The sequence below is a fragment of the Lepus europaeus genome, chromosome 9 (genome assembly GCF_033115175.1).
Source record: "Lepus europaeus isolate LE1 chromosome 9, mLepTim1.pri, whole genome shotgun sequence".
Lineage (NCBI taxonomy): Eukaryota > Metazoa > Chordata > Mammalia > Lagomorpha > Leporidae > Lepus > Lepus europaeus.
This window is the reverse complement of record NC_084835.1, coordinates 12,455,679-12,483,555: the sequence shown is the minus strand read 5'-3', so window position 1 is coordinate 12,483,555 and position 27,877 is coordinate 12,455,679. Positions and strand designations below refer to the sequence as shown.

General features: G+C 48.8%; 1 protein-coding gene across 1 annotated transcript; it reads left to right on the top strand.

The window, feature by feature from the left end:
- ISY1 (ISY1 splicing factor homolog) lies at positions 1-27,644 on the top strand. Its single transcript, XM_062200550.1, has 11 exons — positions 1-95; positions 1,192-1,214; positions 3,363-3,414; positions 4,819-4,884; positions 5,059-5,101; positions 10,777-10,889; positions 12,443-12,560; positions 15,591-15,713; positions 17,755-17,876; positions 22,656-22,742; positions 23,093-27,644. Exons 1-11 carry the CDS (start codon positions 93-95, stop codon positions 23,198-23,200), a joined length of 858 nt encoding a protein of 285 aa, XP_062056534.1. The 5' UTR covers positions 1-92; the 3' UTR covers positions 23,201-27,644.
- Positions 27,645-27,877: the final 233 nt, after the last annotated feature.

Below are 27,877 nucleotides of genomic sequence, written 5' to 3'. Positions count from 1 at the left end.
GGTGCGCGCTGTTAGGCCCTGCAGCCTCGTGAGACTGTGAAGCTTCGTGGGCTGGGGCCGCAGGGCCCCGGGGCGGCGCCCTCGCCGAAACCATGGTGAGTGGAGTGTGTGGGCGAGGGGGCCCCCCAGCCTGGGTCCGGGGGCTTCTCTTCCAGCGGTGGCCGAGCTGGGAGAGGACAGTGGGGTCCGGGGAGCGGCACACAGTTTCGGGCTGCCCCTCCCAGCGTCGCGTGGGACAGCGCGGCGAGGCGAGGCGGAGTCGCAGGGCCGCGGCGGCTGTTGGCGGGATTCTGTGTGTTCCAGCCCGTAAACTTCACGAGGGAGGGCTTTGCGTCCTCAGAGCCCGGCACGGCGGCGGCAGGGCACGCTGTAGGCGTTGGGCACCTGCTGAGCGAGGGCGTGGCGTAGACACGGCCGAGGCGGCGGTGCGTGTTTGCACCGGCGCGATGTGATGATGCTCGTTACTGGACGGTTTGCGTTCAGTGGAACCCCCGTCAGGCGCACACGGCGCCGGAGTGAGGGTGCAGAAGAGGCACCGAAGCCGTTGTTCCCTGGCGAGCACAAGGCCCCAACGAGGAGCAGACCAGCGCCACGTCTCTGAGATAAGAGCTGTGATCCCTGTTGTAAAGGCGGGGAGACAGGAGTTTAGAGAGACCACTTCTCAGGGATGGTGAAGTGGACGAACTGGGAGTGGAACTCGGGTCTCCGCTGCTATTTGCACTTCCGCCCAGAAAATGCGTTCTTTGCCTGGCACTGTTTCAGGGATGAGATGCACTTGACACTTGTGTGACATTATTTACGTAAAACTCACTGTGCAAGAACCGGCCTTGGGTCTGGACCCCTAATTTCACTGACAGACATTTGTGATGCTGGGTGGTCACTGCCATGGTTAAGTGTACACCTGGGACGGGCACCAGCCTGACTGCGAAGAAGGTGTCATTGGAACAACTTTCTGGGGTGGCGATGACGAACGCAGAATCTGCAGTGGGACTGGAGTTAGCCCGGATGAGTGGGCGTAGCATAAGCCACAGGATTTGGACGCCTTTTGATTTTATTGTTATTGCTGTTGCTGTTCATATTAGGTAATTCGAGCATTCTGCTTGTGTCCTTGTAGAATTTTTCGCTTAGGAGTAAAAAACCAAAACTGTATTTAAAACATCATCATTTTTCTTCCCTTCTCTCTCCTTCCAGGCTCGAAATGCAGAAAAGGCCATGTAAGTATCCACTTGTTTTGCACTGTGAATTTTTTGTAACTTAATAGCCACCACTGAACTCTATTAGTATTTGATCCTTTACCAAAAGAAGCCCGTTTCATTCTCTCTTTTTGAGATTTATGTATTTATTTGAAAGGCAGAGTTACACACAGAGAGAAAGAGATTTTCCATCTTCGGGTGTACTGCCAAAATGGCCACAGCAGCCAGGGCTGTGTCAGGCTAAAGGCAGGAGCTTCTTCCAGGTCTCATGCCTGGGTGCAGGGACCCATAGACTTGCACTGCATTCCCAGGCACATTCACAGAGAGCTGGGTCAAAAAAGTGGAACGACTGGGACTCGAACCGGTGTCCATATGGGATGCCGGCACTTCAGGCCGCAGCTTAACCTGCTTGGCCCCCCTTTCTTTCTTTCTCTATGTTAAAATAGCATCTTGACGTTGGCTCTTTGTATTTTCTGTTGGTGTTTTCCGACAGCTTCTAGAAGTTTCAGATGAACATCCCTTCAGCTTGCCAATGGTACAGGGGCTGTGAGGATGAGAGTGAGGGCACTTCACAGCGCTCTGACGGGTAGAGTTTCCCACAGTCCTCACGCACACGGTGGATGTAAAGCAGATGCTTGGGTGTTGAGGAACACAAATGGCTTTATTCTTGGGATATTTTACTCTAATTTCTTTTTTTTTTTAGATCTATGTATTTATTTGAAAGAGATAGAGGGGCTGGCGCCGTGGCTCACTTGGTTAATCCTCCGCCTGCGGCACCAGCATCCCATTTGGGTGCCGGTTCTAGTCCCGGTTGCTCCTCTTCCAGTCCAGCTCTCTGCTGTGGCTTGGGAAGGCAGTGGAGGATGGCCCAAGTGCTTGGGCCCTGCACCCACATGGGAGACCAGGAGGAAGCACCTGGCTCCTGGCTTCGGATCGGTGCAGCGCTGACTGTGGTGGCCATTTGGGGAGTAAACCAACGGAAGGAAGACCTTTCTCTCTGTCTCTCTCTCTCTCACTGTCTATAACTCTACCTGTCAAAAAAAAAAAAAAAGAGAGAGAGAGAGAGAGAGAGAGATCTTCCATCCTCTGGTTCACTCCACAAATGGCCAAAACAGCCACGGCTGGGCTAGCCTGATGATAGGCACCTGGTACTCCATCCAGGTCTCCCGCTGGTCAGGGGCCCAAGCAGTTGGGCCATTTTCCACTGCCTTCCCAGGTGCATTAATGGATGGGAAATAGAGCACCTGGGCTGGAGTTGGTGCTCATATGGGGTGTGTGCATCACACCCAGTTGCTTAACCCACTGTGCCACAGTGCTGGCCCCTACTCTGGTTTCATTTCTTTTTTTTTTTTTTCCCCACTTAAGAATTATTTATTTATTTATTTGAAAGTCAGAGTTTCACACACAGAGGGGAGGACAGAGGCAGATATGATGTGAATTGAGCTGCATATCTAATTTAATCTTTACCACAGTTTTCTCTTGGTAGAAGCAGATGATAGTACTTAGAGAATGTTAGGTAACTTGCCCTGAACCTCAAGCTAATAAGAATCAGAACCAGGACTGTAATTCAGAACTGACTCAACATCTGTGCTCTTAATATTTATTAATACCACTGTCTTAAAGAGCTTTGAAACCTGTTTGCTCAGTTTTAGAGTGCTTTTCCCAGGGTTAAACACTGGCAAGAACTTTATTGAGATGTAGCTTTCATAAATGCCTTTTTCTTTTCTTTTAAAAATGTATTTATTTATTTGAAAGGCAGAGTTACAGAGAGGCAGAGGCAGAGAGAGAATGAGAGAGAGAGAGAGAGACAGACCAAGTTGTCTTCCAGCCACTGGTTCACTGCCCAAACAGCCACAACAGCCGGAGCTGCACCTATCCAAAGCCAGGAGCCAGAAGCTTCCTCTGGGTCTCCCATGCGGGTACAGGGGCCCAAGGACTTGGGCCATCTTCTACTGCTTCCCAGGCCATAGCAAAGAGCTGAATCGGAAGAAGAGCAGCTGGGACTTGAACCGATGCCCATATGGGATGCTGGCACTTCAGGCAGGGCTCTACCCGGTACACCACAGCACCGGCCCCTGAATATTTTCATGAGTAGATCTATCCTAGCAGAACTTGGGTGACAAGAAATCTGTGAGTAGAAGCTAATGGAGTCTTTTATGCCCCTCTTAGGACGGCCTTAGCAAGGTTTCGCCAAGCCCAGCTGGAAGAGGGAAAAGTGAAGGTTGGTGCTGATCTTCCTCATGAATTGTAATGTATCACGATGACTGCAGTGAGGCTCCCCCCTGGATAGACTTCATGTTTCTTGTCTGTACTTGATTGTTCTCTGCAGAGTCTGTACGCCTGGATTCCAGAGCTGGGGCATTGTGTTGATCTGGCTGCTGGTTCTGTTTCTGTCATGTGATGGCCAGGTTCTCATGTTTTCTCAGCTCTCTCCAATATTGAATAGGGAGTAGAGAGTGATGTGTGACCACCTCTAAACTGAAACTGATCTCAACTCATGGAGGCTCAGCTGGATTAGGGATAATACATACTGGTCACTGGATATTTTTCTTTGCTTCTTTGAAAATTCTTTTTTTTTTTTTTTTTTTGACAGGCAGAGCGGACAGTGTGAGAGAGACAGAGAGAAAGGTCTTCCTTTTTTGCTGTTGGTTCACCCTCCAATGGCCATCGCGGCTGGCGCACTGCAGCCAGTGCACCGCGCTGATCCGAAGCCAGGAGCCAAGTGCTTATCCTGGTCTCCCATGGGGTGCAGGGCCCAAGCACTTGGGCCATCCTCCACTGCACTCCCTGGCCATAGCAGAGAGCTGGCCTGGAAGAGGGGCAACCAGGACAGAATCCGGCGCCCGACCGGGACTAGAACCCGGTGTGCTGGCGCCTCAAGGTGGAGGGTTAGCCTATTTAGCCGCGGCGCTGGCCTGAAAATTCTATACACATATGTATGTGTATATTCAGATACATGTTTGTGTATTGTGTATGCACACATATTTACATACGTTTCTTTTGTTTACATCATTTTTTTTTAAAAAAGATTTATTTATTTATTTGAAAGTCAGAGTTACACAGAGAGAGAGAGGTCTTCCATCCAATGGTTCACTCCCCAATTGGCTGCAATGGCCGGAGCTGCGCTAATCAGGAGCTTCTTTCGGGTCTCCCACATGGGTGAAGGGGCCCAAGGATTTGGGCCATCTTCCACTGCTTTCCCAGGCCATAGCAGAGAGCTGGATTGGAAGTGGAGGAGCCAGGTCTCAAACTGGTGCCCATGTGGGATGCTGGTGCTTTAGGCCAGGGCATTAACCTGCTGCACCACAGCCCCGCCCCCCCTTTAAAAAAGATTTATTTATTTTACGTCATTTCTTAAAGTACTGTAAGATTGTCATGCAATAGTAAAACTTATTTAGCCGTCTCATATTACTGGACATTAGTTTCCACTGTTTCACTTTATTACTACAATGAATGTGGTTGTTGTAGAGGGATCTTTAAGACCTGATGAAGATCATCTGGGACTGAAACGTAAATGAATGTACGCCATCAGACGTTTCAGGTTTCAAGCCTGATTCGGCTGTTGATGCTGGATGAAAGTTTTAACTGGGATAGCAGTGACACCTGTTGTTTTGCTGCCCCTTAGGAACGAAGGCCCTTTCTTGCTTCGGAATGTACAGAGCTGCCCAAGGCTGAGAAGTGGAGACGGCAGGTAGGTTCTGTGTGAATCGGATCTTGCGTATAACATGTCTCTAATTGCCTCTTATCACCTGAATGACACACTAGAATTCTAAATATTCTAGGTACTAATTTTGAATTCTCGTTCTCCAGTCCTTTCAGACACATTCAGGAGTCATTAAAAACGTACTGTGTATTTTTTCCACAGATCATTGGAGAGATCTCTAAAAAAGTGGCACAGATTCAGAATGGTAAGCCAGCTCGACCCTGTAAACTGCTCGATTCTGAAATCCAAAAGTATTCCTGAGGACTTCAACGTTCCTAACGTATTAAGCAATAAAACAAGAATAACAAATTGCTAGGACATAGAAGACAGGAACATTACTGTCAATTTGACATAGCTAATATTTATTGAATACACTATTTAACCCCAAAGAATACATTTTCCCCAGGTTCTAGTCCTGGTTGGTGCACCAGATTCTGTCCCTGTTGCTCCTCTTCCAGTCCAGCTCTCTGCTGTGGCCCAGGAAAGCAGTGGAGGATGGCCCAAGTCCATGGGTCCTGTACCTGCATGGGAGACCAGGAGGAAGCACCTGGCTCCTGGCTTCGGATCAGCGCAGCACGCCGGCCGTGGTAGCCATTTTTAGAGGTGAACTAACGGAAGGAAGACCTTTCTTTCTGTCTCTCTCTCTCACTGTCTAACTCTGCCTGTCAAAAAAAAAAAAAAAAAAAAAAAGAATACGTTTTCATTTCTTAAGAGTACATGGAGGGGCTGGTGCCATGGCTCACTTGGTTAATCCTCCACCTGCGGCACTGTATCCCATATGGTGCCCATATAGGCACCAGTTCTAGTCCCGGCTGCTCCTCTTCCAGTCCGGCTCTCTGCTGTGGCCCAGGAGGGCAGTGGAGGATGACCCAAGTGCTTGGGCCCCTGAGCCCGTGTGGGAGACCAGGAGGAGGCACCTGGCTCCTGGCTTCAAATCAGCACGGTTCCGGGTGTGGCGGCCATTTGGGGGGTGAACCAATGGAGAGAGGACCTGCCTCTCTGTCTCTCTCTCTTTCTCACTGTCTGTAATTCTACCTGTCAAATTAAAAAAAAAAAAAAATAGACTACATGGGGAGCCGTTGCTGTGCCTTAGCAAGTGAAGCCACTGCCTGCAGTGCCAGCATCCCATATTGGCACCGGTTTGAGTCCTGCCTGTTCCACTTCCAATCCAGCTTTCTGCTGTGGATTTGAAGGCAGTGGAAGATGGCCCAAGTCCTTGGGCCCCTGCACCCACTTGGGAGACCCAGAAGAAGCTCCCAGCTCCTGGCTTCAGATCTGCACTGCTCTGGCTGTTGTGGACATTTGTGGAGTGAAGTAGCTGATGGAAGACTCCTCTCTCTCCCTCTGCCTCTGCCTCTGCCTCTGCCTCTTTGTAACACCTTTCAAATATATAGATCTATCTAAAAAAAAAAAAGTACATGGAACATTCACCAAAATAAAACATGTTCTGGGCTATTAAGCAAATGTTAGCAAATTTAAATCATTGAAATGATGCCACATATATTTTTTGAAAATAACAGTGGGAAGATATCTGCAAAATTCTTAAGTATTTGGGACTTAAACAACATGTTTATAATTTTTCTAAAAGATTTATTTATTTAAAAGGCAGAGTTACAGAGGCAGAGAGAGAGAGAGAGAGGGGAAGGTCTTTTGTCCGATGGTTCACTCCCCTAACGGCTGCAGTGGTCAGAGCTGGGTTGATCCACAGTCAAGAGCCAGGAGCTTCTGGGTCTCCCACTCAGGCACAGGGCTCCAAGCACTTGGGGCATCTTCTGCTTTCCGAGGGCATAGCAGAGAGGTGGATCGGAAGTGGAGCAGCTGAGACTCAAACTGGCATCTATATGGGATGCTGGTATCGCAGGTGGCAGCCCCACAACATGCTTATAATTACCCATGTATGTAAGAAGAAACTACAAGAAAATTAGAAAAGAATTAAATTGAGAATAAAAACATAACATTAAAATTTAGGAGATGAGAAAATTTTAAGGGATACATTCTTCGATGAAAACTTATGACACTGAAATAATAGAAAATGAGAAAAGTTTCAAATCAGTGATCTAAGTTTCTATCCTAATAAACTAGAAAAGAAGAACAAATTCAGCCCAAAGCCAGCAGAAGGAATGAAATAATAAAGAGTAGAAATCAGTGAAATTAAAAACAGATGAGAGGTGGGCATTTGGCCCGTCAGTTAAGACTCTGTTTAGGGATACCTGAATGCCACATCAGGATAGGTGGGTTTGATGCCTGGCTGTGGTTTCTGATTTCGGCTCCCTTTGACGCATTCCCTATGTGGCAGCAGTGATGAGTCAAATAGTTGAGTTCTTGCCACCCATGTGGGAGATGTGGATTCAGTTCCTGGCTCCTGGCTTTGATACTGCACTGTTACCGTTGAGAGCACTGGGGAGTGAGTGATGGACAGGAGCTCGTAGTTTAAAACCTTCCAACAGAGACAACTCCTGACCTGGATAGCTTCACTGATCAGTTCTCTTATACCAAACGTTTAAGGAGGAAGTAATATAATTCCATATAACTTCTTGCAGGAAGTTGAAGAGCAGCGAAGATTTCATAATTTGTTCTATGAATTTTAATTCAGCATTAGCATAGATATTAGAATCAGGAAAAGGCATTATAAGAAAAACAGTTAACAAATCAATATTCCTGATGGAAGTAGACAGAATTCTTCAACAAAATATTAGCAAGTCAAATCCAGCAGTATTTCAGCAGGTTGACATCCTAACCAAGGAGGAATGCATGGTTGATTCAGCGTTTAAAAGTCAACTAGAGACAGTTTTTTTGTTTTGTTTTGTTTTATTTTTGACAGAGTGGACAGAGAGAGACAGAGAGAAAGGTCTTCCTTTTTGTCGTTGGTTCACCCTCCAATGGCCATCGCGGCTGGCGCACCGCGCTGATCTGAAGGCAGGAGCCAGGTGCTTCTCCTGGTCTCCCATGGGGTGCAGGGCCCAAGCACTTGGGCCATCCTCCACTGCAATCCCAGGCCACAGCAGAGAGCTGGCCTGGAAGAGGGGCAACCAAGACAGAATCCAGCGCCCCGACCAGGACTAGAACCGGTATGCCGGCACCGCAGGCGGAGGAGTAACCTATTGAGCCGTGGTGCCAGCCAGGACAGTTATTTGTGGCGCAGCAGATTAAGCCACCACCTGCAACGCTGGCACCCCATATGAGTGCTGGTTCTAGTCCTAGCTGTTCCGCTTCCTATACAACTCCCTGTTAATGCACGCAGGAAAGCAGCAGAACCTGCTGAAGTACCTGGGCTCCTGCCACCCATGGGGGAGACCCAGATGAAGCTCTTGGCTTTGCCCTTGCTTCGTCCTGGCCACTGCAGCCATTTGGTCAGTTAATCAGCAGATGGAAGATCTCTGTCTCTCCCCCTCTCTCTGTAACTCTGCCTTTCAAAAAAATCTTAAAATAAGAGAATAGTGTTGTTTTTTTATTACCCTTTTGGAAGAGGAAAACTGGATGGTCCTATCAGTAGATGCAGCCAAAAGTATTTGGCAGAATTTAGCATTTATTTGAGATAAAACCTCTTGGAAAACCAGGAGTAAAAGAGAGTGTTTTTACCCTGATAATGTAATTCTGCCACAAACTTGACAGCCATTGTCATACTTAATGATGATAGATTGAATACATTCATCTTATCATCAGGAACAAGGCAAAAATACCTATTCATGCCACTGTTGTTTAAAGTCATAATGGAAATCCCAGCCAGTGTAGAAATGCAGGAAAAGGAAATAATAAGTATATAGTGTGGAAAATAAAAAATGAACTATTAGTATATAGAAGATTGTACTCAATTTTCTATGTAGAAAATTCCAAGGATTTTACAAAAAGACTTCTCAAACAAATATATGAATTTAGCCAGGCCACAGGATAGAAGAGCAGTATACAGAAATTCTGTTTTTTTAAGGTTTTATGTATTTTTGTTTTATTTGAAAGAGAGAGAGAGAGAGATCATCTATTTTCTGGTTCACTCCCTCACAACAGCCATGGTTCAGGAGTCTGGAACTCAGTCTGTGTCTTCCACGTGGATGACAGGAACCTAAGTATGAGTTATCGTCTGCTGACTCCCAGGGTGTGCCTTCTCAAGAAGCTGGGTTGGAAGCAGGGTAGCCTGAACTCTAAACAGACATCCCATAGGGGTGCAGCTGTCCCAGGCTGTGGGGAAAGGAATTATAAAGAGCAATAAGAATACTAATAATTTGCTTTAAAAAAATGGGCAAAATGATAAGCACTTGACCAAAGACAATGTAGAGGCAATTGAGCATCTTTTCATGTATTTTACATACTAGTCCACAAGGAAGTACAAATTAAAACTACAGTGAAGTACTGCTGCAGTTGTATTAGGCTTAAACAAAAAGTGGCAATACCAAGTATCGGCAGAAATGTGAAGCAGTTGGCACTCTGATATGCTGCTGATGTGGAAACAATGCTATAGTCACTTTGGAGTGTGGTTTGGTAATTTTTTTAAAAAAGATTTATTTATTTATGTGAAAAAGTTACAGAGAGGCAGAGACAGACAGAGAGAGGTCGTCCATCTACTGGTTCACTCCCCAGATGGCTGCAACAGCCAGAGTGCCGATACAAAGCCAGGAGCCAGTAGATTCTTCCGGGTCTCCCACGCAGGTGCAGCGGCCCAAGCACTTAGGCCATCTTCCACTGCTTTCTCAGGCCATAGCAAAGAACTGGATTAGAAGTTGAGCAGACAAGACTCGAATCAGCACCCATATGGGATGCTGGCACTGCAGGCGGAGGATTACCTCCTGTGCTACAGCACTGGCACCAATAGGGGCCTTTCTATACTTGAGTTTGTTATTCTGAATTATTTTATAAAGGCCTTGCTATGTCTCCACTGCATGCAAGTAGTCCCATGCAGCAGCTTCATGATACCAGTTTCCAGCCTGTCAGAGTTGGTCAACCGTTTTCCCTTCTCTGTGGTGGGATAGCCAGCTGCTTCTGGTTCTTGACCACCGTAAACAGCAGCTTGGCCAACTCTTGTGTGTATCTTTTTCAGTTAGTGCCTTAGCTTCTTTTTTTTTGATTTTTTAAGTTTTTTTTTTTTTTTTTTTTTTTTGACAGGCAGAGTAGACAGAGAGAGAGAGAGAGAAAGGTCTTCCTTTGCTGTTGGTTCACCCTCCAATGGCCGCTGTGGTAGGTGCGCTGCGGCCGGCGCACCGCGCTGATCCGATGGCAGGAGCCAGGTGCTTCTCCTGGTCTCCCATGCGGGTGCAGGGCCCAAGGACTTGGGCCATCCTCCACTGCCTTCCCGGGCCATAGCAGAGAGCTGGCCTGGAAGAGGAGCAACCGGGATAGAATCCGGCGCCTCGACCGGGACTAGAACCCAGTGTGCTGGCGCCGCTAGGTGGAGGATTAGCCTGTTGAGCCACGGCGCTGGCCTGCCTTAGCTTCATTCTCAGGCTGATAGTCCTTGAGAAAACATTTTCCGATGTAGCAACACACTGCTTTCCTGAAAGAGCTGAACACTGAAGGCTGCCAGCCAGGAGTCGTTATACCAGCTTCCTTACGTCTTTGCTGGCCTCCCTCCTCTGTAAGAGTTGGCTGTTTTAATAGTTGTAGCAGTAGAACTACATCGTCGTAGCTTATGTTTCTTCAGGGGCTATTGAGGATGCAGTTGTTTCCAAGGATTTTCTTCTTCTGTGATTGTGAAAACTCCTTGCCCTTTCATGTGTCTGGGTATGGATGGTTTGTCTTGTCAGTTTAAATGAATATTTTTATGTAATACACCTTTGTAGTTGTTGACGTGCATTTTAAATGTATGACATTGTATTGGGGGTCTTGGTGGACATTTTTAAAAAGGGGCTTGCCCTGTTGGGGAAATATGTTACTAACATTTTTGTTTCCTAGCTGGTTTAGGCGAATTCCGAATTCGTGACCTGAATGATGAAATTAACAAGCTGCTGAGAGAGAAAGGACACTGGGAGGTCCGGGTGAAGGAGTTGGGTGGTCCTGATTATGGGGTAAGTAAGCAGCAGGCTCCTGGTGCCTGCAGGGGAGCTGGAGAGCTTTTGGCCCCAGAAGTGGTGCTTGACAGTGAAAGAAAGCTTCAAAAGTATCTTGTCCATGGCATGTGGCAGGAGACCTGTGACAAAATTGGGTACCAAAGGCTCTTGACCGCTACTTATCTCTCTCTGCTTGTTTTTAAAATGATCATGACCCGCACACATCCTTCTTTGAGCTTTTTGGGAATTGGGGGCAACCATTTGTTGGCTTCTTGATGGAGCCTCAGGAATACTCCCTCTGTCTGTCCTTTTCTGGGTTCTTAATAATACAGGACTGTTTTCAGTGGCTTTCAAGTCATTTTAAGGCCACATTCTGGTCACACACACACATGCTTTATCAGAACCTAGAACACATAAAAATGTGGAAAAATACTTAGTACGTGTGATATACATGGATATTTCCCATGCTGTTCCATTTTGGTTTTTCAAAAATTGATGTATGTGACCTACTTAATAAATTCCATGGCCCACTAAGGGTCTTGAGTTTGAAATCTGCCGTCCTGGAGCCTGAACCTTTCTTTACCCATGTGTGACGAGACCTACCTTGGATCACTGGGAATGGTAGTATCTCATCAGTGGTAAGAAGCACACACGTTTTTTCACATGTTGGCCCTTTTACTTTATGACAGTCCCTCCTAAAACCGTAATCCCCACCTTAGGATGTGAGTGTTTGTTTCTGTGCAGAGGGACGGCACTCACATCACTGGAGTGCTGGCTTGTTCAAGGCACCAGGCTGGGAATTTTTTAGTTAGTTGTCCGACTTAACCTCTTCAGTGCCGTGGAGCAGATTTTTATTTTAATGTGGCTAAGAGTGAGTTCAGATCTATTAAGAAATTAACAGGTAATATGGTCTTAAGTTCTACCACTCAAATTGGACACTATTCATGTATATATTTCTCTTCTAAAATTGTCTAGTACTTAATATTTTCATTTTCTTTTTTAAAAACAATTGTGTTTGAGAGGCGGAAAGACTGACAGAGAGAGGTCCCATCCACTGGCTCCCTCTGTAAATGCCCACAGTGGCTAGGGCTAATCCAGGCCAAAGCTGGAGCCTGGAACTCAACTCAGGTCTCTCAGGGAGATAGGGACCCAGCTACTTGAGCCATCCCCTGCTGCCTCCCCTGGTGAGCATTAGCTGGAAGTTGGAATTGGGAGCAGAGCCAGAACTCATTCAGGCTTCTCTATGGGGTGTGGGCATCCCAGGGGCATCTTAACTGCTAGGTCAGATATCCGCTTCCATAAGTGATATCTAAGTCAATAAGACAGTTTCATAAAGACCATCATTTTTGAAGTATAGAGTATATTCCTTTAGTGAATATACTGTAATTTGTTTAAGTGGGCCTCATATTATTAGATTTTAGGTTGATTTTTAAGGAAGAAAAAAAATACATGGAACTTTTCTGTATACAGATATTTTCCACATTAAACATAATTTGAAATGTGTTTGCAGTCATGAAAATAGCAAGTTTACAGGTCAAATTTGTTTCTTCTTTTTTTTTTCTCCCAATAAGAAAGTTGGCCCTAAAATGCTGGATCATGAAGGGAAAGAAGTCCCGGGAAACCGAGGTTATAAGTACTTTGGAGCAGCAAAAGATTTGCCTGGTGTTAGAGAGTTGTTTGAAAAAGAACGTAAGTAACTCAAGTTTGTGAGATTTTAACCTCTAGTTGTTTTCATCATAAGGCTGGGTGTGCTATGTGCTCAGTGCTTTTTCTGTGTCTTGTATAGCAGCCCTATAGTTTAGGAATTATTGTTCTCAGATTTTATGAGTTTTAAACACATTGATTATTCAATTTTTAAAAATATTTATTTATGGCCGGCACTGCAGCTCACTAGGCTAATCCTCCACCTGCGGTGTCGGCATACCGGGTTCTAGTCCCGGTCAGGATGCCGGATTCTGTCCCGGTTGCCCCTCTTCCAGGCCAGCTCTCTGCTGTGGCCCAGAAGGCAGTGTAGGATGGCCCAAATGCTTGGGCCCTGCACCCCATGGGAGACCAGGAGAAGCACCTGGCTCCTGGCTTCGGATCAGCGCGGTGCACCGGCCACAGTGCGCTGGCCGCAGCGGCCATTGGAGGGTGAACCAACAGCAAAAAGGAACACCTTTCTCTCTCTCTCTCTCACTGTCCGCTCTGCCTGTCGAAAAAAGAAAAAAAAAATTATTTATTTCTTTGAAAGGCAGACTGACAGATCTTCCATCTACTGGTTCGTTCCCAGATTCCTTCACAGCCAGGGCTGGGCCAGGCACAGCTAGGAGCTAGGAATGCCATCTGGGTCTCTTATATGGGTGACAGGAGCCCAAGAACTTGGGCCATCTTCTTCTGCCTTCCTGGTCACATTAACAAGTGGATAGAATTGGAGCAGCTTGTTCTTGAACCAGCACTCCTATACAAGAGATGCTGGTGTCCCAAACAACAGCGTAACCTGCAGTGCCACAGTGCTGTCTTCTGGTCCCAGATTTTAAATGAGGAGCCATGGCACTGGAGTTGAAATCACAGGCCCAGGGCGTGCAGCTGGGCCTGGGGAGTGAGCCCAGGATTAGCTAGCCACCTTGTCTGAACATACCAGTCTGTATGTTTAGACAAGGGTTTTCCCTGTTCAGTTTCCCAAATCTATTGAAACAGGCTCTGAAGTTCATTCAGTCAGGTTCATATTTTATTTACTTATTAGTTGAAAAATTTTTATTTTTTTAAATTTTTATTTATTTATTTTTATTTTTTGACAGGCAGAGTGGACAGTGAGAGAGAGACAGAGAGAAAGGTCTTCCTTTTTGCCGTTGGTTCACCCTCCAATGGCTGCCGTGGCCGGCGCGCTGTGGCCGGCGCACCGCGCTGATCCGAAGGCAGGAGCCAGGTGCTTCTCCTGGCCTCCCATGGGGTGCAGGGCCCAAGCACTTGGGCCATCCTCTACTGCACTCCCTGGCCACAGCAGAGAGCTGGCCTGGAAGAGGGGCAACCAGGACAGAATCCGGCGCCCCAACCGGGACTAGAACCCGGTGTGCCGGCACCGCAAGGCGGAGGATTAGCCTAGTGAGCCACGGCGCCGGCTATTTTTATTTTTTTACAGATAGAGTTAGACAGTGAGAGAGAAAGATCTTCCTTCCATTGGTTCACCCCGCAAGTGGCTGCCACGGCCGGAACTACGCCGATCCGAAGCTAGGAGCCAGGTGCTTCCTCCTGGTCTCCCATGCGGGTGCAGGTCCCAAACACTTGGGCCATCCTCTGCTGCCTTCCTGGGCCACAGCAGAGAGCTGGACTGGAACAGGAGCGACCGGGACTAGAACCCGGTGCCCATATGGGATGCCAGTGCCACAGGCGAAGGATTAACCAAGTGAGCCACGGCACCGGCCCCGAAAAGTTTTTAATTGTTGAACATATCAAGGCTTGTGCCAAACCCCTACATGTATTAAAAAAAAGAAAGTGGAGCTATTCCTTTTGAATCCAAGTTGGGCACCCCCACCTCTTTCCCTTCTTTCCACCATTGCACATGGAGAACTTCGGGCAAACCTGGGGCTTTGAAAGAAATAATTTGAGGTCATTGGTTTGGGATCTTCGTGCACTTTAATTTTGCCTTGTAGAAAAGTATTGTAAAGACTTTGTGGAAGCAGTGTTTCTTATGCTTGGTACATCAGAGTGCAGTTCTGCTTGTGTCAAACCCTGCTTACTGGCTTTGCATGTGTTACCATCCCTTAAAAACAGTCGGTGGCAGGCTTTTGGTCTAGTGGTTAAGATGCCGCTTCACAGTGCCTGGGTTCAAGTCCTGACTCTTAACTCCTAAGACTCATGCCAGTTTCCTGCCAGAGCTAACTCTGGGAGGTGATAGCTCAAGTACTTGGATTCCTGCCACCCATGTGGGAGATGCAGATTAAGTTCTGGCTACCAGTTTCGTCCAGGCCTAGCCAAGCCGTTGGGGACAATTGGGGAATGAAGCAGAGATGGTGGCTCTTTGCGTCTCTCCCTAACACCCACCTCTCTGCTTCTCCAGTATTTTTTTTTTAAATAACAATAATAATCATTTAGATTTTAAACATGTCACCTATCATTAAAGCAATATATTTATTTTAGAGAAGTTGTAAAATACAGAAAATCAGGAACAAAAACCCTCAGTGTATTTTTATTTATTGCCATTGTGGATTGCTTTCTTTCTTGAAGAAGCAATGAAATGAGTCAGTCCTGCTGAGTGTAGTTCATAGTACAGAAAAAGGTCCCTTGTCACCCCTGTCCAGTGCCTTTGTCTTATTAGTATACCTATATTTACCATCATGCATTTTCATTAAACATTATGACATTTTCAGTGTAATTAAAACATTGTGCTACAGGATATCCCATCCCGCATAGATTTTATAATTTGTAGATACAACTTCTTCCTCAAAATTCACTATTAATAGAAATAATGCTGTGATACATCCCCTGTCCACAAAGCTTTGCTAGCCTGTGTTTGTGTTTGTTGTTTAAATTAGGATGGATTCCTTTTAAGTGGACTAATTGGGTTTAAATGTATTGAATCACTTAAATCAACCCTTGCAAAGTACAGGGAGGTGCCTGTTTCATGGTGTTTTCCTGCGCATACATGCTGTATGGCTCCATCCACAGCATTTTACAGGGGGGGAGCCCTGGTGTGACTCTGACTTGAGAATCCAGCTATATTCCTGCTCTTTCTTGTAGCTCTCCCTCCTCCCAGGAAGACACGTGCTGAGCTCATGAAAGCGATCGATTTTGAGTACTATGGTTACCTGGATGAAGACGATGGAGTTATTGTGCCTTTGGAACAGGAATACGAAAAGAAACGTAGGTCTATGGAATGTAATTTTTTTTAAAGATTTATTTGTTTTATTTAAAAGAGTTACAAAGAGAGAGGAGAGGCAGAGAGAGAGAGAGAGAGAGGTCTTCCATCCGATGGTTTATTCCCCAGTTGGCCGCAACAGAGGTGCACCGATCTGAAGCCAGGATTGAAGAGATTCCTCCAGGTCTCTCATGTGGGTGCAGGGACACAAGGACTTGGGCTATCCTCCACTGCCTTCCCAGGCCATAGCAGAGAGCTGGATTGGAAGTGGAGCTCCCGGGTCTCAAACTGGCGCCTTTGTGGGATGCCAGCACTTCAGGCCAGGGCGTTAACCCACTGCGCCACAGCACTGGCCCCAGGAATGTAATTTCTTTACAAATGGCCCCTGGTCTGTGTTCTCTCCTTTGCAAACAGCACTTTAAACCATGCTTCAAGCCAGAACAGCTATTTCTTTGCTGCTGGTGGCCTTCACAGGTAATGTTCTGGTAAAGACCTGAGCCCCAATTTGCAGGTGCAGTAGTCAGGACTGTGGTGGGCCAGAAGCACCATCTAGATTTCTTCCAGAATGGCCTGTCTTAAACTTGTCAAATGGTACCCATTTCAATAGCTTTTTTTAAAATATAGATTTATTTATTTATTTGAAAGATAGAACTGAACAGAGAGAGGGAGAGACAAAGATGGAGAAATACCTTCCATGAGCTGGTTTACTCCCTAAATGACCACAACAGCCAGATCTGGGCCACACCGAAGCCAGGAGCCCAGAACTTCTCTCCATGTGAATGTCAGGGATCCTAGCACTTACGCCATCTTCTGCTGCCTTCCCAGGCACATCAGTCAGGAACTGGATCAGAAGTAGAACAGCTGGGACTCGAACTGGCACCCCACAGGCACAACTACAGTCCCTAAAGTACCTTTTTGATCTAGTTAAAATGCAGCTAAAAGGGTTGTGCTGTGAAATGGGAGGGTGTCAGTGAGCACTTCGTTTATACCAGCTCTGTGCTAAGCAGTTCACAGGTGTTTGTTTTGTTGTTTTACTTGAAAGCAGAGTTATGCGGAGGGTTGATTTTTCCATCTATTTGTTCCCCAAATGGCCATAACAGCCTGGGCTCGACCAGGCTGAAACCAGAAGCCAGAGGCTTCATCCAGGTCTACCCTGTGAATACGAATATGAAAAGAAAGGTATGAATTTGGGCCATATTCTACTGCTTTCCTAGGAACAATAGCAGGGAGCTGAATCAGAAGTACAGCAGCCAAGACTTGAACTGGCATCCATATGGGATGCCTGTTCCAACACACACTGCACTACAGCGCCAGCCTCTGCAGGTGTTGGAAGCTTCATGACGGGAATGGGAGGGTTGTGTTCATGCTGATGCATGGGACACACAGAGCAGGGACTTGGGAAGCAGGTTGTTTGGAGCTGGGGCTGTTTTCCTGTGTACTGAGTTCCTGCACAGGTTATTTTTTTTTTTAGCATGTCTGGAAGCCACTCACGTTGGTGAACCAGGGAGGATCTAGAGATGGTCCCTAAAAATGCTGCCTGGTAGTGGCCCGGTGGAACTGTTGGAGGACCTGACTGTCCCTCACGTCCATGAATGAAAGGTGTCCATTTCCAGAGGACCTCTCCCTGTGTAGTGTTGAAAGCTTAGTTAGAGACTGGAATAGGCCGGCGCCGTGGCTCAACAGACTAATCCTCCGCTTGCGGCGCCGGCACACCAGGTTCTAGTCCAGGTTGGGGTGCCGGGTTCTAGTCCCGGTTGCCCCTCTTCCAGGCCAGCTCTCTGCTGTGGCCCGGGAAGGCAGTGGAGGATGGCCCAAGTGCTTGGGCCCTGCACCCGCATAGGAGACCAGGAGAAGCACCTGGCTCCTGGCTTCGGATCAGCGAGATGCGCTGGCCGCAGCAGCCATTAGAGGGTGAACCAACGGCAAAAAGGAAGACCTTTCTCTCTGTCTCTCTCTCTCTCACTATTCACTCTGCCTGTCAAAAAAAAAAAAAAAAGAGAGAGAGAGAGACTGGAATAAACAGCATTTGCTCTCCCTTGTCTCCAGTCAGAGCCGAGCTGGTAGAGAAGTGGAAGGCAGAGAAGGAGGCCCGGCTGGCAAGAGGAGAAAAAGAAGAGGAGGAGGAAGAGGAGGAAGAGATCAACATCTATGCTGTCACCGAGGAGGAGGTACTGGCATCGGTGCCCTGTGGTGCTTGTTGCCCTCTGTTCTGAGCCTTGAAGCATGGCGTGGTGGCAGCTTGGATCAGAATTGAGGGTTATGAGGCGTAGCCCAGCTTCCTCGACTGCAGGGTCACAAGGAGAGTTTCAGAACAGTGGCTGTGAGAGCTCTTTGTCAGCTGTGATTAAAGGCATTTTTTTTTAATTTTCATTTTATTTAAAAGGCAGAGAGACACACAGAGACAGGTAGGGAGAGATCTTCTATGTACTGGTTTACTCCCCATATGCCTATAGTAGCTGAGACTGGGCCAGGCCAAAGCGAGCAGTTTGGAACTCAGTTCACAACTTGCACGTGGGTGGCAGCGACCCAAACACTTGAGTCATCAGCTGCTGTCTCCAGGGTACACATTGGCAGGAAGCTGGAAGCCTAGTTACAGCCAGGGCTTGGAGTAGGCACTGTGCTATGGATGCAGCATCTTAACCTCGGCACCAAACACTTGCCTCCCTTTCTTCTTAAAGTGCTCAATGTACTGGGACCGGATTTATAAACCCAGTTGAAGTCATACAGGTTTAGGCCATGACCTCATTGTTTCTGTTCAAATGGCAGTGCTGACAGTGCTTCTGTACGCCTGCATTTTACAGACAAACTGACCTAGAGCAAAGAGGGGACTCCCTCAAAGCGTCACAGATGGAGGTGGAGCTGCAGTCCCCAGCTCTCAGGCTGGACCTCAGGCTCCAGGCCCTTCTGCAGGGCTTGGCATGCTGCAGGATTACCCATGCTTAGATGGCTTGGGTCCTATGTGAGGAGCTTGCTGTGACACCCATGCCAAGGAAGCAGGTTCAGAGTTTAGTGACTGCCAGACCTGAGGTTCGCGCTCAGGCCTGGCTGACCAGCAGTGGGGTCACTGAAGGGTCTGAAGCAGGTGACAGTGTGCCTGAGGAGGTTTCTGTAGCTGCAGACATTCACTTTTATTTTCTACAAGTTTAACCTGTGGCTGCTGTGAGCCAGGCCCATGCCAGGTGCAAGGACACAGCCACACGCCAGGTCAGCATGTAGCTCCCAGTCCAGGGTAAGACAGCAGGTTCCATAGCAGTATTGTGCAGGGAGAGCACGCAAAGGCTTTGCTGGGGAACTGACCTTTCAGAGGAGTTTGAGATGACCAAGAGGGAGCTAACCAAGTACAGAGGAGGTGAGGGAAGAATGCTGCAGGTTAGGGAATAGCACGTGCTGAGAGACCTAGGTGAGTGAGGGATGAACAGCAGGCCAGGAGACAGAGCTCAGGGACTGTGTGTTAGATACGCGGTGGCTGAGCAGTGGTGAATCGGATGTTTGGGGCTTGGTGCCTTTATCTTAAGAGCAGTAGAAAGCCACAGAGGAACTTCTTTTTTCTTATCTCTCTCTCTTTTTTTTAAATTTATTATTATTATTATTTTTGACAGGTAGAGTTATAGACAGTGAGAGAGATAGAAAGGTCTTCCTTCCATTGGTTCACCCCCCAAATGGCTGCTACGGCAGGCGCTGCGCCGATCCAAAGCCAGGAGCCAGGTGCTTCTTCCTGGTCTCCCATGGGGTGCAGGGGCCCAAGCACTTGGGCCATCCTCCACTGCCCTCCCAGGCCATAGCAGAGAGCTGGATTGGAAGAGGAGCAACCGGGACTAGAACCTGGCACCCATATGAGGTGCTGGCGCCACAGGCGGAAGATTAACCAAGTGAGCCACAGCGCCAGCCCTCTCTATCTCTTTTTTAAAAGATTTATTTATTCATCTGAAAGTCAGTGTTAGAGGGCTGGCACTATGATGTAGTAGGTAAAGCTGCTGCCTTCAGTGCTGACATCTCATATGGGCACCAATCCAGATCCTGGCTGCTCCATTTTCAATCCAGCTCTCTGCTATGGCCTGGGAAAGCAGTGGAAGATGGCCAAGTGCTTGGGCCTCTGCACCTGCCTGGGAGACCCGGAAGAAACACCTGGCTCCTGGCTGCAACTCGGCCCAGCTCCGGCTATTGCAGCCACTGAGGAGTGAACCAGCAGATGGAAGACTTCTCTCTCTCTCTCTGCCTTTGCCTCTCTGTAATTCTGCCTTTCAAATAAATAAATCTTTAAACAAACAAACAACAACAAAAGAAAGAGTTACGGATAGAGAGTGAGAGGTCCTCCATCCGTTGGTTCACTTCCCAGATGGCCACAATGTCTAGGGCTGAGCCAGGCTGAAGCCAGAAGCCAGGAGTTTCATCCATATCTCTCCATGTGGGTGGCAGGAACCCAAACACTTGGGTCACCTTCTGTCTTTTACTAGATCATCAACATGAAGCTGGATCAGGAGTGTAGCAACCAGGCCATGAACCAGCGCCTATAGGGGATGCTGGTGTTGCAGGTGGTGGCTTTACCTGCTACGCCACAGTGCCAGCCCCCTTTTTCTTTTTTCTTTTTTTTTTTAAATAGTTGTAGATTTACAGGAAGCTGGCGAAAGAGTACAGAAGGATCCTGCGTACCCTCCTCCCAGTGGTTATATCTTACGAGGTTATATGTAACACAGTAACAAAACCAAGACAGTGACACTGGTATAATGAATCAGGTTCTGGGTGTAGATCCACGTAACCATCTCCGCAGTCGTCACAGAAGCATCCTGTCAGCATGGAGACCTCTAGTGCTGCTTCTTTGCGGTCACAGCCAACCTTTCCTAGTCTGTTTTCCATCTCTATAGTTTTGTCATTCCAAGGGCATTTTATAAGTGCATTCATACTGTGTGTCGCCTTTGTAAGTGGCCTTTGCTCTCAGCACAATGCTCTGCAGACGCATGGAGTTGTCCTTGATGGGTGGTATTCCACATTCAGGAAGGGCACAGGTCAGCAGTGTGTGGGTCACACACCCATGCGGCCCATGCCAGGGAAGATGGAGAACACGACCACAACCCAGAAACTTGTTGATTCATAAGTTTTGTTAATGTTCTTCAAGATTTATTTTTATTTATTTGAAAGAGTTAGAGAGAGGTAGAGACAGTGAGAGGTCTTCCATCCTCTGGTTCACTCCCCAAATGGCTGCAATGGCTAGAGATGGGCCCATCCAAAGCCAGGAGCCAGGAGCTTCTTCTGGGTCTTCCATGTGAGTGCAGCAGCCCAAGGACTTGGACTGTCCTCTGCTGCTTCCCCAGGCCATAGCAGAGAGCTGGATCAGAAGTGGAACAGCTGCGACATGAACTGGTACCCATATGGGATGCTGGCACTGCAGGCAGTGGCTTTACCCGCTATGCCACAGTGCTGGCCCCAGTTTTTGTTGTTGTTTGTTTGTTTTAAGTAGTTCTTTTTTTTTTATTTTAAGGGCGCACACACACAGTTGCCATTCACTGGTTCATCCTCACATACCTACAGTCAGAGCTGGGCCAGGCCAGAGAGAGAGAAAAAGAGATCGCCCATCTGCTAATTCATTCCCCAAATACTCACAACAGCCAGGGCTGGGCCAGGCCAAAGCCAGGAGCCCAGAATCAATCCAGGTCTCCCACGAGTAGCAGGGACCCAGGTACTTAAGCCAACACTTGTCTCATGTTGTGATTGGTAGGAAGCTGGAATGGAGAGTGGAGCCAGGACATGAACCCAGACACTCTGACATGGGATGTGGCTGTCTCAAGTGGTGGCTTAGCCACTGCACCGAATGCCTGCGCCACAGAAGCTTGACCCACTTCTGAACTTTATATGTTCGTGGATTATGTGCATCCAGTGCCTGTGGATTTCTGGTGGTGTTCAGTTTGAGATGTATAATGTTTAGGAGTATTGTGGGCTTTGCTGTTTACATGCAGCATTTCTGTTGAGTGCATTCAGAGGGGTGGAATTCCCAGAGCATGGGTAGGCATGGATTTAGCATTAGCAGACCCAGCCATTTTTTTTTTTTAAAGAGTTTATTTGTTTATTTGAGAGTTAGAGTTACAGACAGTGAGAGGAAGAGACAGAGAGGTCTTCCCTCCGTTGGTTCACTCCCCAAATGGCTGCAACGGCCAGAGCTGTGCTGATCCAGAGCCAGGAGCCTCTTCCCGGTCTCCCATGAGGGTGCAGGGGCCCAAGCATTTGGGCCATCCTCCACTACTTTCCCAGGCCATAGCAGAGAGCCAGATTGGAAGAGGAGCAGCCAGGACTAGAACCGGCGCCCATATGGGATGCTGGCGCCAAAGGCGGAAGATTAACCTACTACACCATGGTGCCAGCCCCTGACCCAGCCATTTTTGCAGAGTCCTCCTACCAGCAGCATGTGAGAGGATCCCCCAGAAGGCTTGCATCCCAGCTCATGTGACAGCCCATGTGAGGGGAGGGTTACAGGGTCATGCGTCTGGCTCAGAGACTGACAAACGGGGGACTCCCTGTATGGCACAGGGGTTCCCTCTTGCCTGCTGTTCGCAAGTCTACTTTATATTGGCTCATAGAGCCTCTGAGTTCATCTTTTTTGTATGTATTATTTTTTAAATAAAAATAATTGATTATACCTTCACAAGGTTCAGAAATGAAAAGGTGCATAGAGATATTCCACAGGATTCTCTTTTCCTGTTGTTGCCCACATCCATCTAGTTCCCATAGTTTCTGTCCTTATTTTACCTCCTTATATGAAAGGCCCCCTAATAGACACTGTACTCTGTTGCTTTGTTATTTAATAATGTGTATTGAGTATCCTCCTTTGTAAGAAGAGAACATCCCCCGTTCTTTTATTCTCTTTGAAACAGCTGCAGAGTATTGCCTTTTGTAGAGGTGCTGACATTCCAACTGCTCTGCTATTGATGGACTTGTGCTTGTCTTTGTGTTTGTAGTCTGACGAGGAAGGCAGCCAGGAGAAGGGAGGGGAGGATGGGCAGCAGAAGTTCATTGCTCACGTCCCAGTGCCGTCGCAACAGGAGGTAGGATGTTGGGTGCCCTTGGGGTGGGCCTCTCCACAGCAGGCTTTGCCGAGCACTGCTGGGTTTTCCTGTGTCCTTGTGTCCATTAGGACAGCTCTGAGTACTGACCCCTTGGCGCTTGTGATTGTGTTAATGGTAATAAGGGTGGAGTCCAGATGGGCAGGAACCCCATACATGCATTCTGTTGTTTAGAGGTTCCCATGGGAGAGAGTGGGACTCCTGGAGGTCACTCTGGGTATTCAAATGAGACTCCATCAGGGACAGGCAGCCCCTGGGGGCCTCTGCCTGGGTTCTGGCTGGAGTTGGAGGACCTTGCTGACCTGTGAGTCCTGTGCTCTTGGTGTTTGCAGATTGAGGAGGCGCTCGTGCGAAGGAAGAAGATGGAGCTCCTGCAGAAGTACGCGAGTGAGACTCTGCAGGCACAGAGCGAAGAAGCCAAAAGGCTCCTGGGATATTAGGGCAAGCAGAGCTCTGTTTGCAGTTGAAAGATCTGGGAGTCCTGGCACCCCCACAGAGCCGCTGCCCACACGGCCACTGCAGAGGGCTGCAGGAAGCCACCATGCATTTGACGCCTCCTGCTCCCTTCTCCCCCCCCTCATTCCTCTCTTACCTCTTCTTACCTGGCATGTTGCTATGGAGGTGGGGCTGTATGCCCTGCTTCGCTGGTGGCTGGCTAGGTGCCGAACACTTCAGCCCTCACCTTTGTACAAATATTTGCTACTGTATGCATCCATTGTTTATATCGTCAAGTGTTTCACCATGTAGTGTGATGTGGGGAGCAGGATCAGTTTGTGGCCAGCATTAAAATATGTGATTTTCCTAAAAAGACATATTTTCTCTTGAGGAAGAAAACAGTGTCAGCCCTGTACCTGCATCCAGTGGGCCGACAGCAAGAGCCACCCCTTGGGCCAGCTCTCCATGTATGCGCTCTGCCTGCTGCCCCCTCCTACCTGGAGGGGGGCAGGAGTTTGAGTTTGCTACCTTTGTTTTATAACCTGTTCTGCACAGAGCTATTTTTATTAAAGACTTTTGTAAGAAAGGAAAGCCTCCATGCCTGCAGCTTGTGCCCTCGGCTGTAACGTGGGGGAGGGGGCTGGTTGTTGAGGTCATTGAAGGGCACTGGAGTGTCCAGGACAGTACTGGATCCCAGGCTGCATGTGGGAGCTGAGGTGGACCAGAGCATCCCACTGTGGGCTTTGTGGTTACAGCCATAGACAAGGGCATTTAGTAGCTGGTGTGAAAGCATAGTGACACGCGAGTTGAGTCCAAAGTCTCACCCTGATCTAGGTTTTCCTACTAGGGATCAGCAGAGGCGCAGCCCCAATCAACAGTGGGGTCTGGCCTACCTGCTCTGCAGTCATGGTGGTGTCTGGGAGCTCGGTGTAGGGCCACATTGCTGTCCTTTGGGCCTGAGGCTCCAGCTCAGGCTCTTTGGGAATGGGAGTTCCTGGCTTCCAGAACTCATCATGTGGCTAGTGGTTGGGCTCTTGCAGGGTCTCTGGGACCTGTGACTGTGAGAAGCATAGTCGGGGATAGCAGGGCCACATGAGGCTAATGGTACTGGTGCATGTTGGGTAAGCAGGTCCGGTAGCTAGAGGTACTAGAGGCTTGAGGGCTGTGGGAAACCTGGAGGGTTCTGAGAGGACAGACCCCGATCAGTGGCGGACCAATTTTCCAAAGCTCCCTGTGACCACATCGTGGAAACTGAAGCAGAGCTAGGACAGGCGGAGGCTGGGACAGAGCCCTAGGCAGCAGCTGGTGGGCTAGGTAGGGGTGGGATTGGCCACAGGGAAGATAACGTCAAGGCCAGAACCCCCTACATTCTGAGTTTCCTGGGGGAAGGACTGGCAGGGTCTCCCCTTCAGCTTAGCCCCAGGGTGAATGTGTACAGGGAGGAAGGGGTAGGGACCCAGGCAGGGGCTTAGGTGGCTGCCAGGAGCCAGGCAGGGCAGACTCTGCCCTGGGACGCAGCACCCAGCCCAGGACAGGCTCAGGTTGGGGTTCGGCAGTGAACGTGGGGGCTTGGGGCGAGTCCCTTCTGGACCTCAGCCTCAGCTTCCCTGTTTTAAAGGACAGCACTGGAGCCGTGCCCTCTGGGTTTGCCCTGGAGTCTTGGCAGTCCTGTGGTCTGGGCAGAGGTGTTGGGGGCTGGCCCAGGCTGGAGCCTGCCATGGGGTTCAGGTGGCTGAGTGAGGCTTCCTTCCAGGGGCTCACAGTGTCGCCTCCCTGGGCTGGGAGGAGAGCAGGAAGTGCAGCCATGAGGGTCCCTGCTCCCTGGGAAGATGGTTGGGGCCTGGCGCTGAGGGGTCCAGCCCATCGCTGTGCTGAGCCCCCACCCCCAGGGTCTCAGCAGGGCTCTGGATGCAGGAGGGACTGCAGTGCAGTTAGGACGCCACATTTGAGTATACAGAATCAGAACAGAGCAGCACCAGGCCGGCAGTCCTATAGCTGTACCTGGCAGAGGCCCCAGCAGGGCCTGGTGCTGAGGGCAGCTCTCAGGAGGGCTCCTGCCCCACCACGCCTGGAGACAGTGAGGAAGCCTGTGGGCGGATGTGAGCACTCAGGAGATGTGGGTGTGGTCATGGCCCAGTTCATTGCTCAGGGGTGACAGAACCAATCTCAGTAGCCTTTGGTTAACAAAATCTGTTTAATGGTTACACTAGCTTTGGCTCTGCCTGCAGTTTCTAAAAGGAGCATTTTCCATAGACACGTTTCCAACCACTTCTCTCTTCGCTACCCCACCTGGCCTCCTGTGACCTTGAAACACACAGCTGCCTCCTGTTTTGCCTTGAGACCAACCCCACCAGCCCCACCCAGGCTTCTGTCTGCCCTCGCCTGGCCTCTCCTCCCCTTGCATCCCAGCCCCTCTCTGTGTTGCTGCTCTCAGGCAATGTATACACCAGGAAGAGGTGTCACGTTCCTCCTCTTGCCCCTGCCACGCCCACCCTGCTTTCTGGACCCATGCTCACAGCTCTGTTCTAGAGAACAGGGCAATGGCATGTCGCAGCCTCTGGAGCCCTGGAGAGGATGTGGGGGTCGGGGAGTTTCCACCTGCTCACTCAGACCCTCCTGAAGGGACTTCAGACCTGACCCACCCTAGACCCCTTGACCAACAAGCAAGCAGGGCTTCCATGTCTGTCCCCTGTGCTCCACTGCCATGCAGGCATAGGGACAGGTTTGTTTTTGTTTTTGTTTTCTTTTCTTTTTTTGACAGGTAGAGTTAGAGACAGAAATAGAGAGAAAGGTCTTCCTTCCGTTGGTTCACACCCCATGTGGCTGCTACGGCCAGCGCGCTGCGCCGATCCAAAGCCAGGAGCCAGGTGCTTCCTCCTTGTCTCCCATGCGGGTGCAGGTCCCAAACACTTGGGCCATCCTCCACTGCCTTCTGGGCCACAGCAGAGAGCTGGACTGGAAGAGGAGCAACAGGGACAGGATCCAGCGCCTCAACCAGGACTAGAACCTGGGGTGCTAGCGCCGCAGGCAGAGGATTAGCCTAGTGAGCCGCGGCTCTGGCCAAGGGACAGTTCTAAGGACAGCACTGGGCTGTGCTCAGTTACTGCACCAGTTACTTCTCTGCCCACTGCAGGACCTTAAGCAAGTCCGTGTAGATTCTGAGCTGGGGTTTTCTCTTCAATCTGCATGCTAGGGAGGGCAGAGCTGTCCACAGACCCGTGGCTGGGCCGTGATAGGGATTCTGGGAAAGATTGGCATGTTGTGGGGCGGGCCCAGGAAATCAAGTGATGGGAGCAGATGATGTTAGCAAGGAGGGTCAGGCTTTGAACATGGCATTCCTGAGGTCTGGGGCTGTCACTGAAGTTTGAGATCACTTGTAGCAGGCAGACTTGGTTAGAGTAAGGAGCCTGTGGGATGAACTAGATACTGTGACCAGGAGGAAGCTGGGCCTAATCTTGGAGTAGCAGTGGACGCTGGGAGGGCACGGTAGCATTGCCAGAGATTGCAGTAGGGGAGAGGAAAGACAAGTGACCCCCATTTTTGAGTCAAAGCCTACAGTATGAGACTAGCACCGTTAACAGACACGTCAAGGGTGGAGGGTTCATTTGGCTCTTGTGTTGGATGTTTTAGGATTCTGAGAGGGGGACAGTGAGGGAGCCTTTGAGCCCCTCAGCCGGCACCAGCCCAGAGCACCTACGTCTACAGCTGCTGCAGCAAAATCTCACCTTTCTCCCACTTTTCATTTCCTGCCGTTTTGCAGCAAACACACTTGGCCAGACGGTCTTTGTGGTGTTTTTCACTTGTATTTCTGATTGGGGATGCATTTTTAGCACTAGCTGTGCCACCATCAGGTAAAGAAAATTGGGATGAGATTGTTGTATGCTATATTTGAACACTTGTGACTGTAGCAGACATACATACATATGCACATCAATCAATCAATCAATCAAAGGGGGGCAGGAAAAGGGATAAGCTGCATAATTGTTCCTCTCACTACTTGGAGAAGTTCTGAACACTGATTCCCAGATACCTGTAGGTTTATCATCCACGGTGCCACCGTGTGGCAGTGACTCAGACATTTAAAATTCATTCAGCCTACCCTTCACCCACTTTAAGGATGCTGATTCTTGACCCAGTTTTAAAAATTTGTGTTCTGGGGGCCGGTGCTGTGGCATTGGTGGGTAAAGCCGCCACCTGCAGTGCCAGCATCCCATATAGACACTGGTTCGAGTCCTGGCTGCTCCACTTCCAGTCTAGCTCTCTGCTATGGCCTGGGAAAGCAGTAGAAGTAAGTCCTTGGGCCCCTGCACCCATGTGGGAGACCTGGAAGAAGCTCCTAGCTCCTGACTTCGGATCAGCTTAGCTCCAGCTGTTGGTGCCAACTGGGGAGTGAACCAGTGGATGGAAGACCTCTTTCTCTCTCTCTCTGCCTCTCCTCTCTGTGTAAATCTGAACTTCAAATAAATAAATAAATCTTTAAAAAAATTGTTTTCTGTATTATTTCACATTTTGGATACTACATGTGATAAACCTTTTAAAATTTGACTCGTTTTCATATATTTGAAAGGCAGACACAGGTTTTTCCACCTGCTATTCTACTCCCCAGATGCCTTCAGCAGCTGGGGCTGGGCCAGGCTAAAGTCAAGAGCCAGGAACTCATTCCAGGGCTCCTATGTGTTGTG